This window comes from Periophthalmus magnuspinnatus, chromosome 1 (genome assembly GCF_009829125.3).
Source record: "Periophthalmus magnuspinnatus isolate fPerMag1 chromosome 1, fPerMag1.2.pri, whole genome shotgun sequence".
NCBI classification, from domain to species: domain Eukaryota; kingdom Metazoa; phylum Chordata; class Actinopteri; order Gobiiformes; family Gobiidae; genus Periophthalmus; species Periophthalmus magnuspinnatus.
The window spans coordinates 5,043,536-5,055,995 of NC_047126.1; the positions used below are offsets into that span (position 1 = coordinate 5,043,536).

The 12,460-nt window shown below is 39.3% G+C and overlaps 1 protein-coding gene across 1 annotated transcript in view; it reads left to right on the plus strand.

Moving 5' to 3' along the window:
• pcdh7a (protocadherin 7a) overlaps positions 1-12,460 on the plus strand; it is an 85,275-nt gene that overhangs the window by 67,017 nt on the left and 5,798 nt on the right. The window contains exon 4 of the mRNA XM_033972999.2: positions 11,106-11,307. Coding sequence (XP_033828890.1) covers positions 11,106-11,307 — 202 coding nt within the window. The remainder of the gene's footprint in view (positions 1-11,105; positions 11,308-12,460) is intronic.

A 12,460-nucleotide genomic window follows, 5' to 3' on the forward strand; every position in this document is an offset into this window, starting at 1 on the left:
TGGGGGGAAATAGATAGACCGCTTCTGCTTCACAACTGTTCAGTGAAAACTCCCGGGATGGTTTGTCTTTACACACAATCCTTACTTATGTGAATACGTTTTGACAGGGTGTGAAGGTTTTTGGTGTGATGCGGTCGGTAGGGCTTGAGAACACTTTATTGTAGCTCTATATACCTGTAGTAGTAGTAGTAGTAGTAGTAGTTGAAACAGTAGTGCTGGCTTTAATAATAGTAGATAAATATAAATAGATAATGCCATGGAATAGAGATCGTTAGTGTGATAATGTAGGTAGCTCTTGAGGACATTTTGTAGTAGTAGTAGTAGTATTAGTAGTAGTAGTAGTTGTAGTAGTATTTTTTTTAATTCAGTTCAGTTTATTTTTGTAAAGCCCAAAGTCACAACAGTAGTCGCCTCTTCGGGCTGAAAATAAGAATTAATTTAGCCAACAGAAAGTTAGAAAATCAACAATGAAACAGAAACAGATGAGCAAATTAATCTGCAGAAAACAAGAAGAAGATGGAGAAGTGTCACAGAACTGAGACCCTCCTCCTTCTCGGTAAGGAAAAGCTAAAAAAAAAAAAAAAAAAAAACATTGGGAAAAAGAGAAACCTCGAGGAGAACCAGAGTGAAGGAGAGATCCACTCCCATGGACTAAACCAGGATAAAACCAGGATAAAACCAGGACTGAACCAGGATAAAACCAGGACTGAACCAGGACTGAACCGGGACTGAACCGGGACTGAACCAGGATAAAACCAGGATAAAACCAGGATAAAACCAGGATAAAATCAGGACTAAACCTGGATTAAACCTGGATTAAACCCGGATAAAAGCAGGACTAAAGCAGGACTATATCAAGACAGACAGGCTGCAGATGTGTCCAGGACTAATGCACATCCATTTACAGAAAGAGTTCATGTCTTTAGGGCCAAGACCCACTCAACTAAGGGACAGAGAGGGGCCCACAGCAGGACGGGAGTAGTGATGTAGTACTTTTAGTCAGGGCAAAAAGCCTCACATATATGGGCCCCTCTCTAATACAAATTAATAGAAGGAGGCTTGTGATGTGGGGGCAGTTCTGGGCCCCCAAATTTCTCCCCTGGTTGTAGTCGTTACTGTCTGCTTGTCTCAGTGGGGATGTTATTGCTGTAGTATCATGTGTTATCGCCATAGTATCATATAAAAGTATATCTCCATGGAGACAGCTACACCTACACCAGGTCAAGTTACTGAATTATGGATATAAATAAGTTTAATGCCATACAGAGGTAAAGCGATATATCATATATATCATCTCCATGGACACAAGTGGGCGGTGAACCTCACTCCAGAAAAGTTACATAGTATTAATGACGAATAGTAGTAATTAAAGAGGCCATATTATGCTATTTTCTGATCTGTTATAATGTTGTTTCCTCGTCACAAACAGACCTGAGTTTTCTTTTGTTTCATTCACAAAAATCACACAAACTCTGCATACCCTGTTCCACCTTGTGATGTCATGCAGTAATACAGGAAGTGCTCCACTGTGTTTTAAAACTCCACACACCTTCACGAGAATCATTCAGATAATTTGGTTTTAACTTGAAAACTACCACTTCATGACATCACAAGGTAGAACGGAGCATTTTCAGCTTTAGAGACGTAGACAGGCTAATAATAAAAGAAACAAAACACAACTCCAGGTCTGTTTTTGAGCAGGTAACAATTATAAACATGTCTGAAAGCTCACAAGAGTCAATTTTGTGTCATTTAAGGCTTAAGGTAAACGCCACAGCACATGTAGGAGCAGCAGCGGTAGCAGAAAAACTCCCACCAGGTTTGAATCTTTTAGCCTGACAGTACTGTATTCCACCGTAGGCTGTTTGTCCCGCACCCACGCAAACGCACTCACGCAAACGCACTCACGTTACCATACAAGTGCGCGCGATGACTGCAGCTCCCATGTCAGTGTTGAACCGTAATGGTCCGTGTCAGATTAAGGGGAGGGTATTTTATGTCCTCCGTCAAACCCAATTAATATTCCAACAGCCATGAATTCATAGGCCCAAGTGGACCTCAGCCAATTCAAGCGTGTGAGTGGGTGTGAGCCGGCTACTATCACATCCCTGTTCTCATGTGTCTGTATGTATTTCAGCATTCGGGACATAGCATCTATCTTAATTGCAACAGCTCAAGCAAATAATAGGAAACCAGTTTACACACACGCGCGCACAAACAAAACGCACTTTGTGAATCGAGTGAAAAAACATCAATGAAAAGAAAAAGAAGTGAGGAATGCGGGGAAGAAAACAGAGGTAGAACACAAAAGAGGCCATTTTTAAAGCTTAACAAAAATATCCGGACATGAAAGAGAAGGTGTGAACTAGTCTGAGAAACGCTATGATTTAGGTAAGATCGATGTAAGATTACCCAACGTGTGCAAAACCCGCGATACAGCAATACCGCCAGACTTTTTTTTCGTTTTTTCGCGTACGTGTGTGTACGTGTAGTTCAGTGCCAGCTAGGTATAAACACGTATTCAGTTAAAAAACAGCCAAGACATAAAGACGCTGTGGCCTACTTGATTTATACCGTGTTAAAATGTGAAAAAGAACAGAACTAGTTCATTTGCGGCGGTCCAATCTTAGTCCTCACTTTGTTAATTAGCGTGTTCCTAGCATCTTAATTATTCCTTGTGATGAGTTTATAAGCATGTTTCACAACTTTCAGAGGCCAGAGAGATAAAACACATTTTATAATTAGTTGCAGACAGATGTTTTTTTTACTACTTGAAACACATCGGGTATAGTGGCTTAGTTGAGGTACAGCGTTTGTCCATTGATCCCAAGGTCGGCGGTTCGAATCCCGTTCTCGATGTACGCGCCATTGACAGAGCGGTGTTTATTCTAGCTCCTACAGATGAACCTCGCCCCCAGTGTCCGCGTACACTGGTCTATGAGTGAGTATGAATGATGTTAAGAGCTTTGAGTGTCTTGAAGATTAAAAAGCGCTTTATAATGTGTATTGTGTGGAAATGTTCACGCAATGGAACATGCTTCACAATGGATCGCTGCGGAAAGACTGAAAGCGTTTAAGTTACAACATTCAACAGCCAATAAAATAAAAACAAACATTTTACCAGGCGCGTAAACAGAGATTTCAGGGCCTGGGGTAAGAAGCTTCACACGGGCCCCGCTCTGATAGAAATTAATAGGATGAAGATACAACTTTGGGGTCCTAAAACCTGGGGGTCTAGGACAACAGACCCATTTCCACGTCTACTCCCCTGTGTTTTCCTTACGTTTTATCTTTCCTGTTAAGAGAATGACAGTCATAATAATTCTTTAATATGGGATTAGCTCCAAAAAGAATGTACTGTATATAGATATGACCTACTTTACGACCAAGGAGTACTGCACTGACACCACTGCAGTAATTCATTCACTCACAGCCTCACACTTCTCTTCATTAGGACATTAGTGGTTACTATCCCAACACTCCTGACAATTACCAGTTAATTGCGCTGTTATATTCTGTCATAATCTCACAGTCCCAGTATGCGCAGGGACTTTGCTTGTTCTGAATGTTCTGAACGCATGTATGTTTAGATTGGGACCACGGAAAAACACAAATCCATTTTCTTGCTGGGGATTGATCCCGTGGCCTTCGTAGTGAAAGGCTCGTACGCTAACCATAGGCTGTATAAAAAAGTGGACTGAGGGAGTTTGACGTCACCCACGGCGTTCGGCTCCAGTCAAATGAAGCTCGTCGAGGCTAGCGGTTATGGGGATGAATTTGGAGGCGAATTCCTTATTTGGAAATCCGATCGCGAGTATCATAGCAACCGAAGAGCCAATCAGGAGCGAGGCTGATGAAGGTGACGCCCTTAGCACTTAGCTTAGCACTACTGTCAATCAATCCTGGGACCTCAGGGAAAGAAGGCACCTCATTGGTCCATTATCAGACACAATAGCGAACTAAAAATACCAGGATCATGTAGAACTGGTTAATATGAACATTTTAAGAACAAAATGATGACACTGCAGCAGTTACAGAGAGAGAGGCAGGAAGTTTTTCTTTTTTTTTTTACTTATATTTTATTGGTTTCAAACAAAAATACCAAAACATAACAAAATAACAGTGAACAATTAGTCAGCTGTCATTTAAATACAGTATCTAGTTTCCCAGTGTTCTTGATATTTTTGTAACCGTAGAATATATGTTAGCCTCTCCATAACTCAAATTTCTTCCGCAATGTCCTTCCAGTTGCCGAGCGTAGGGGGATCTTCCTTATGCCATTTGCGGGTAATGGCTTTTTTTGATGCTGCCAATAATATCTTGAATAAATACTAGTGCTTTTTTGGGAAGTGTGCTTCAGTGGTTAGCCCAAAATACATCGTTATGCATGTTCTTGGTAATGTGTAGCTAAATATTTTCTCCATTTCCTTGCCCAAAGCGTCCCAAAATTGTGACACCTTGTTGCACAGTCAAAACACATGCGTCGATAGAGTCGGAAGCGCGCCCATGATCGCTTTCTATTTGCAACGCGGCGGCTAGCGTGTTAGCTATGTCCATTCATATATACACGTCTATGATGCTAACCTGATCGCTGTGCATCCCTGTAGAGTTGGATTCGAGGTAGAAAAGTTTAAATGTTGCAGTGAAAACGTGGGGGGAAAAGGGGGTGGACGGTGGAGGAGTTATGGGTCGATAAAAGTCTGTGTGGGAAAGACTAGAGACCCATAATGAGGTCAAGGACATAGTATCGATCGGAGCATCATAAAGCTGACTGGGCTGGAGCAGGAGGAATGGAAAGAAATGTGCGAGAGAACTACTTAAATAATAACGCAAAGATGGGGCCGTCTCTGATTAATATGTTAGAAGCACTATGCAGTATACAGTAGTAGTTTAAAGTTTTCCAAGTACGCATTACTTTTAGACATTGAGGAGTTGGTCACGTGCAAGTCTTATGCAGGGAGCTTTGGAAAAGATGTGTATAAAGTACAGCAAAAAGCATAAAATCAAGATAACTTTATCCTTGAGGGGCAGTTTAGAAGTAGCGCCAGCACAAGTAGAAGTAATAGTAGCGATAGGATTGTTTAGGAAGTAACTTTAGTAGCATTTATACTATAGTAAAAGCCCTGACCTGGACGACTGAGGGATTACACAGACATTTATACTATGCAACTATTTCCAGTGGTAGTAACATTAGTGGTGCCAAGTAGAAGTCATAGTAGAAGTAGCAGTAGTAATGCATTTGTACTTTAACCATTTAACCCCCATCCGTAAGAGAAATAAAACTGTAGTACTGTATTTTCTGGACTATAAGTCGCACTTCTTTTCATAGTTTGGCCAGGGGTGCGACTTATACTCAGATGCGACTTATATGTGAATTATTTGGGGTTTTTTTCTTCATTATTATGCATTTTTTGGCTGGTGCGACTCATACTCCGGAAAATACAGTACTTTTTTAAAACTAGTACTTAAGTATTTTACCTAAGCAGATTAATTTAGGACAAGTTCGTCTCCAAATAAATGCGACAGTAGATCAGAGTATTCGGCTGATACTCCACTGATCCGAAGGTTGGTGGTTCGATTCTCGCTCTTGACATTAAGAAAAAAAAAAGAACATCATTGGTTGAGCAGTCAAATACACAGTCCCACAGATGAATGCCGTCGTTGTGTCCTTGGGCAAAACACTTAACCCGCTTCGTCGCCAGTGTCTGTGTACTCCGGTGTATAAATGTGTGTGAATGCGTGAGTGGTTCCTTGGCTTTGAAGGTGGAAAAGCGCTATATAAAAACGCGATAATATAGAATTTACAGTTGCAATGACGATATAAACACGTGGAAGTAGTCATAGTGGTAAAAGTCGTTGCTCTAGTCTCGTTTTTTAACTGCACCGAGCAAGAACCACACCGTCAGAGTGCAGCGTAAACATGTATTATGTATGAAGATGTTTCAGAGAAAGTGGTATCGGTTCAGGGTTTCTGAGGGGGCGATTGGCTCTGGGGCTTTGTATCCCCCTCGTACCTGAAAGATAGAAGGAATGAGAAGCTGAAAAAAGCGGGAGAGCGGGAAGGAGGGGTGCGTAATCTGAACGAAAAAAGAAGAGACCGGGTTGTGTAAATACGTTAGGGTCCTGCTAATGAACTTAAGGTATAAAAGTACCTTCATTTAAAAGCAGAAGCAGCAAATGCAAGTAGAAGTGACTGTTTTTAGTAGTGGTGGTGCTGGTATTTTTAACAGTTGACAGTTAAGAGAAGAGCAAAACAACATAGACTATCTGGCCTGGAGATAAGGGGTTTGAGTTCAATTGAATTAGATCGAATCATGCCTGAACCAATATACTCTGTAATAGGAAGGTGCAAGCTGTAACTAGCACCATGCTTCAGATATTGGAAAACTCAACTGCTGTCAATCAGAACAGGTCCCATAGCGATACACTCTGGATTTACATTCATATGGTAATCCCCAAATCCTCAATCCTAATCTCATTCACTCGTGGAATTGTTTTGTTTTTGTATTTTCTTGAAAAACTGACAGACATATGTGGCGTTTGTATTATACTAAATCCCCCATGATGGCACAGAGGCAGTTCCGTATCAAATAATATTAGAGATGAGAGACAACATCAAAATATGGGGATATAAAACCTTGTAACGGAAAGCTGAAGGTCCTTTGAGGAAAGGGCTCTATCTGACAACGGGAAATATATAAACTATAATGATAGTTTGATAGTGAACGGCTCTACCAAAACAAACCAGTCAGCCATGCATTCATCTTTGACTTATTATTCTTATACCTAGCAACTGCGGTCGCTAGGGGGGCGGCATGCGTTTGATCATGGCCGTACAACTATTTTCTTTCACGCAGTACAATTAAAGATGCTATACCAGATTTGTACTTTGCTAAAAAACGTGAAAAGAAATGTGCACACAGGACTAGTTTAAAATGGTTAAAATCCTAATAAATCACCGTAATGAGTTAATTAGCGCTTTCCGCAACTCAAAAACACCCAAAACTGACAACAACTAGCATGCAAACACGTACTTCCTCATTATCGGACATTAAAAACGCCTTCTAATTAGACGCAGACACCACGCCGCGGGTTTATTTTGATCTCAAGGGCCGCTTATGTAATATATCTGTAGTCCGTGCAGTTTTTCGCTCAAATACGTGGGGGGAAAAACGTCGTATAGGGCCTCGTGTAACGTCTAACGCGCTTCATGTTTCAAGTCTCAAATACTTTGTCATGTTCTATTCTCAATATTGCGCCACGGTACTTGGAAATAGGTTGAATCATCTCCTTGTTAGCGGTTGCTCTAAAAATACACGGGCCTCTATAGAGCATTATAAAGGCAGTAACAAGAGGAGCTTCGTGGAACGGCTGGCTTCTGCATCATCTCTAATACATTTCACGCCACCAGTGTTTGTACCCACAGTCCCCCGCTGTCACACTAACTTTCCCTCAACTGTTAAGAAGTGCCAGCAGACGGAAGCTCTCAGTTCATTTTCTCCTCTTCCTAATTGATGAGCTTGTGTACCTCTGCTCTCTTGTCTTGTTAAACCTCATTATGTGAATTGTTTTTATAGCTGGGCCCGAACAAAATAAGATAAACGCCGGTTGCATTTACCAATTCAAATAAAATGAACTGTCAGCTGACTAGTTCTTGTTGGCTGTGCCCAAAACGGGGCTCAGGATCAGAGGTGACTGAGGCCCAGACTATGGAACAGCGCCCTCTCCCTGTCAGATCCTCTCGGTCTTTAATGCAGTTTAAGATTAGACTGAAAGCCAATCTCTTCTCCCTGGCATTTAATAAGAGCTACACAAGTATATGTTGCCGTTTTGTTGTTATTTTCCCATGTGTTATTATTTTCTTGACTTTTTTCTGAAGCACTTTGGTCAGATTAAGTTGTTTTTAAATGTCCTACATAAATAAAAATGAATTGAATGTAATTGAATTGTACTGGTGTATATGGAAGTTGGAAGTTTTAGTGAGATAATCATGGTCATAGTTGAAATAAAAGCAAAAGTAGTAAGTCAAAATTCGGACAGAAGTGGGACTAAATCTGGACCTAAACCCGGATTGACTCAGGACTAAACCAACGTACATTCTAACAGTGAGCGGGATCGCCTCTCCGCAGATCTGCACCTTGCTCTGACGTTGACGCCTGCTTGTTTCCATGGTTACAGAGAAGTTTATTGCAAAAAAAAATGAATAAAGCAATAATATTTCCATGTTGACAAGCAGATAACGGGTCCACCACTAGAAAAGTTTCATAGATCGGCTTTAAATATGGCATGAAACGTTGAAATCTCAGTTTTATTTTAGTCAAAAGTTTGGGCACATCCTCTCACTTAGTGTTTTTTTTTTTTTTTCTTCATTTTGGCTACTTTCTACATTTTATTTACATATAGAAAACATCAAATATATGAAGTAAGATATATGGAATTATGCAGCAAAGACAAAAAGGCAAAGTTTTATATTTTTTATATTAAAATTCTCAAATCCGTCACCCATTGCTTTAAAAATATTTAGTATTCAACTTTTTTTACTCAACTAAATATTAAATATACAAAGCAAAGGGTGGCAACTTTGAGAGTCTGAATATAAAGTGTGTTTTTAAATATTTAGCGGAGTTATTTGCTTTTTACTTTTTCTTTACTACATAATTCCATATATCTTACTTCATATGATGTCTGATGTCTTCCGTATGCATATAAAATGTAGAAAGTTGTAAGAAAAAGAAAAAAAAAAAAAAACACTGACTGAGCTGGTGAGTCCAAACTTTTGACTGGTGGTGTCGTGAAACGTTGCGTACATGATTGGATTTGGTGTAAAATAGGTTATATTTTATCAAGGCTATCCGCTGTTCCTTTAAAACGAGTCTATATGCAGCATGTTTCAAAGCTGATCTAAATTAGCAGGACCGTAACTTCCCCAGATAAATTAGTGGAAAGATTGGGGGGGTGTTTTATAGAAATAGGCGTCCCGGTGCAGAGTGGTCCCTCCAGGCGAGATGGAGTCACTTAACTCTCTCTCATATTCTCCCCCCATCACACTGTATTATGGACTTTCTGTGAGTATTTTGTTTCTCCCTCTTGTCTCATGTAAAAGACCTAACGAGATCTGCTCATTTGTACTCGTAGATTTCAGCAGGTAAAGTGCAAAGTGAGGGGTGAGCATAGACTGTATATATAAATGGACATAGCTAACCTGCTAATAGCAAGGGCGCGCTTCCGGCTCCATCGACTGCTCTCAGACTTATCATTTTGCTTTTAAAATGTTCATATTAACCCGCTCTACATGATCCCGGTATTTTTATTTCACGATTGTGTCTTTAAATCAAAATATGAACGTTAATAACAGACGAATCGGGCACCGTCTTTCCTTGAAGTCACTCCCGATAGCGTTAGCAACAGATTTGATTGACAGCGTTGCTATGCGCCCTTCAACAGCCTTGTTCTGGATTGGCTCTTTGGTTGCTATGATACTCCCGGTTGAATTTTTTAGTATTATTTTTTTATTGAAATATACAATGATATAACAATAACACTGCATTATGTATTAAACAAATATATACAAAAAAAATAAATAAATACAATTACATTTTATATTTTGAATTCTGCAGAGCCAGATTTTGTTTAAGGCTTTTGGGTTTGTGCAATACTATAGTTTAAATAATTTGTATAGGAGGATAAAAGGACTGAAATACAACACGTTTGGATTTTTAGCTAGAGCAACAATGGATATAATATTTGGATAGGATTAGGATTAGGTTTAAGACATTTTATTTATTTATTTTTTTTTGCTAAAATATATTTTTTGAAGACACCAAAAAGTATAGGTTGTAGGTCTGTATTAAGCTTTCCATTCACAAACAAGAGTATGTCATTCCAAAAGATTCAAGTGTACGACGATTCTCAAAATACATGGGTGATGAGCTTCATTTGACGGAACCATTATGGCTGACGTCCATTTCTTTATAAAGCCTATGGTGTTGAGTTAGTGACTATAGAAGTACTAGGAGATGCCAGTGATAGTAGCATTTATAGCGTTACTAGCTGCCCACTGTTGGCACCGTCTGTGAACATTAAGATTCTGTTATTTCAATGGAGCCCGGAGGGTTTCAGAAGAAATCAGCTCAAGGTGTTTTCTATCCACGTGTCCAGGCAATAATAAAATAATAATTAAAATACTTTTTTTTTCAAGAATTGTATCTGTAGCAAAAATAGAAGAAACTGCACACATTTTGGGTTTAAATAAATGCACTGTTTTGTTAAAAGTAGTAGTTTCATCCAAAAATGTGGTTTAGATTAACATGAAATAACCGTATTGAAAAAGATGACATCATGTATTGTTGTAAAGTCAATATTTTATTTTATTTTTATAATATATGTATATGTAAATATTTATCAACATTTTATTTATTTATTATTTTTATTATTATTATTATTATTTTATTTATTTATTTTTATTTTATTTTTGTAATTATTTCATTTTTGTGAATAATTGGCACTGTTTGTATTAACCTTAGGTCCAATATTAACTAAATACAGCCCAGTTAATACGCTATTTAATCTTGCTAATGCTTTTCTGTGTTCTGTGATCCAGTTTTGTTCTAAGCTTTTACCGTAGCACCGTCGTGATTAGAACAAATACTTGAAAACGCTGATAACACATTTTTAGATGAACTGTATCTGTGAATATATTTGTTATTTTAATTCCCATCTGTGGCGGAGATTTGAACCCGGGTTACTCTGCTTATGTGGCACGCACGCTATATTACACCAGAGCGGACTACACAAAGCTGCAGCAGGCACTGGTCCAATAGAAAATAAATAAGGGACGTTGGCTTTGTAAACACACCAACCCCAAAATCCTGCTGCAATCATCTGTAACCAGGATTAAACCTTTAAACAAAAACTTCCGTGATTGGTCCATGACTATTGCCTGCATTGTAGCCGCTAAACCCATAATCAAGGCGAACACGGAGATAATCTTAGCACGTCTTTGCCAATGAGCCCTGCCCATACGCCTAATCCCTCTGATTTACCAACTCAGATTAGAAGTCCTGGATGATTAAACCCATATTGTGTTTGTATATTTTTTCCTGTAGGGGACCCTCCGGCGGGTGACCTTCTCCGTGGTGAACCAGGCCCAAGATGGCGGGTGCTACGACAGCGGCCTGGAGGACTCCGAGACGCCCAGCAGCAAGAGTTCATCGGGGCCCAGACTGGGAGCGTTACCCCTGCCTGAGGAGGGCTACGAGCGGACCACTCCAGAGGGCAGCGTGGGTGAAGAGGAGCATGTGGAGAACGGTCAGAGCTTTCACGCACATATGCCACGTAACACACAACATAACACACAACATAACACACAACATAAACAGCTAATAAAACCCATCGAGTGTAATAACAATGGCTGTCTAGAGGTTTGCAGTTACTGTGTATTTATGCCGCGTGTAACTCCGGCGCCGAACACCTTTATGAAAAATATGTCTCAGGAGTCTTTTCTATTTAGGAAAACTGCAGCATTTTGTTCCACACCAATGCATTTGTGTTAATATTTCTTCTTGACAAATGGGTTATACTATGAAATACTCACATTCTCTGACTTTAAAGCTGAAACAGTATAAGTTGTGCATAGTGTGTACAGTATATTCGCTTGTCTCCGTACTTACTATATCAACTTATACATGAAACATTGCACAATACTTTTTGGGGGTCAATATGGAGAGTGGGTGCTTTTTCTTTGTACTAGACAGGAACTTTTTGTTATTTTTCTGCACTAAGATAAGATTTGAGGTACAGGGGGTTGAATAAATGGCTTCTATTCCTCAGGATGTTGATAGAATCTAACTACAGAAGTGTTGCATTGTGGTATTAGCTCATTGCAGGTCATGTTTTTAGCAATTTAGCGTCGCTTTTGGGATAATCTTGCTTTTAGAGTTTCAATATTATCTATCTATATTGACATTATTCATATGTCGCACTTAAAATGTGTTATACGCAACGCACTTAATCTTAAAATCTGCTGTACACATTCTCTGTATTATTTTTTTATCCGATGGTTGCACCAGATTTAGATACTGCTACTTTCCATCTGCAGTCCCCGGGCAGGTGCGCACACATTAAAAATACACATTTCATTCCAATTGCATTGTAAAACTTAGTTCATCGTTAACATTAGCAGTAAAATACAAAGAAAAGTCATCGTTTCCAGCACAGTTTGTTTCCTACAGTCCAAACAGATATTAAAAATCGTTACGTGCAAGTTTTTTTTACAGTAAATACAGAACAGTACTAATGAAATAGACTGATATGGACACACTTGGTTATTTAAAATGCGCTTTTTTCCACATTTTTTGTACTGTTATTAAGATGTACAGACCGTTTGAGACTGTCTGGAGTTGATTTCATTGTCTCACGGTTTGAAAAGAAAAGGCCAAATGAGAAAAGGCCAAGGATCTTT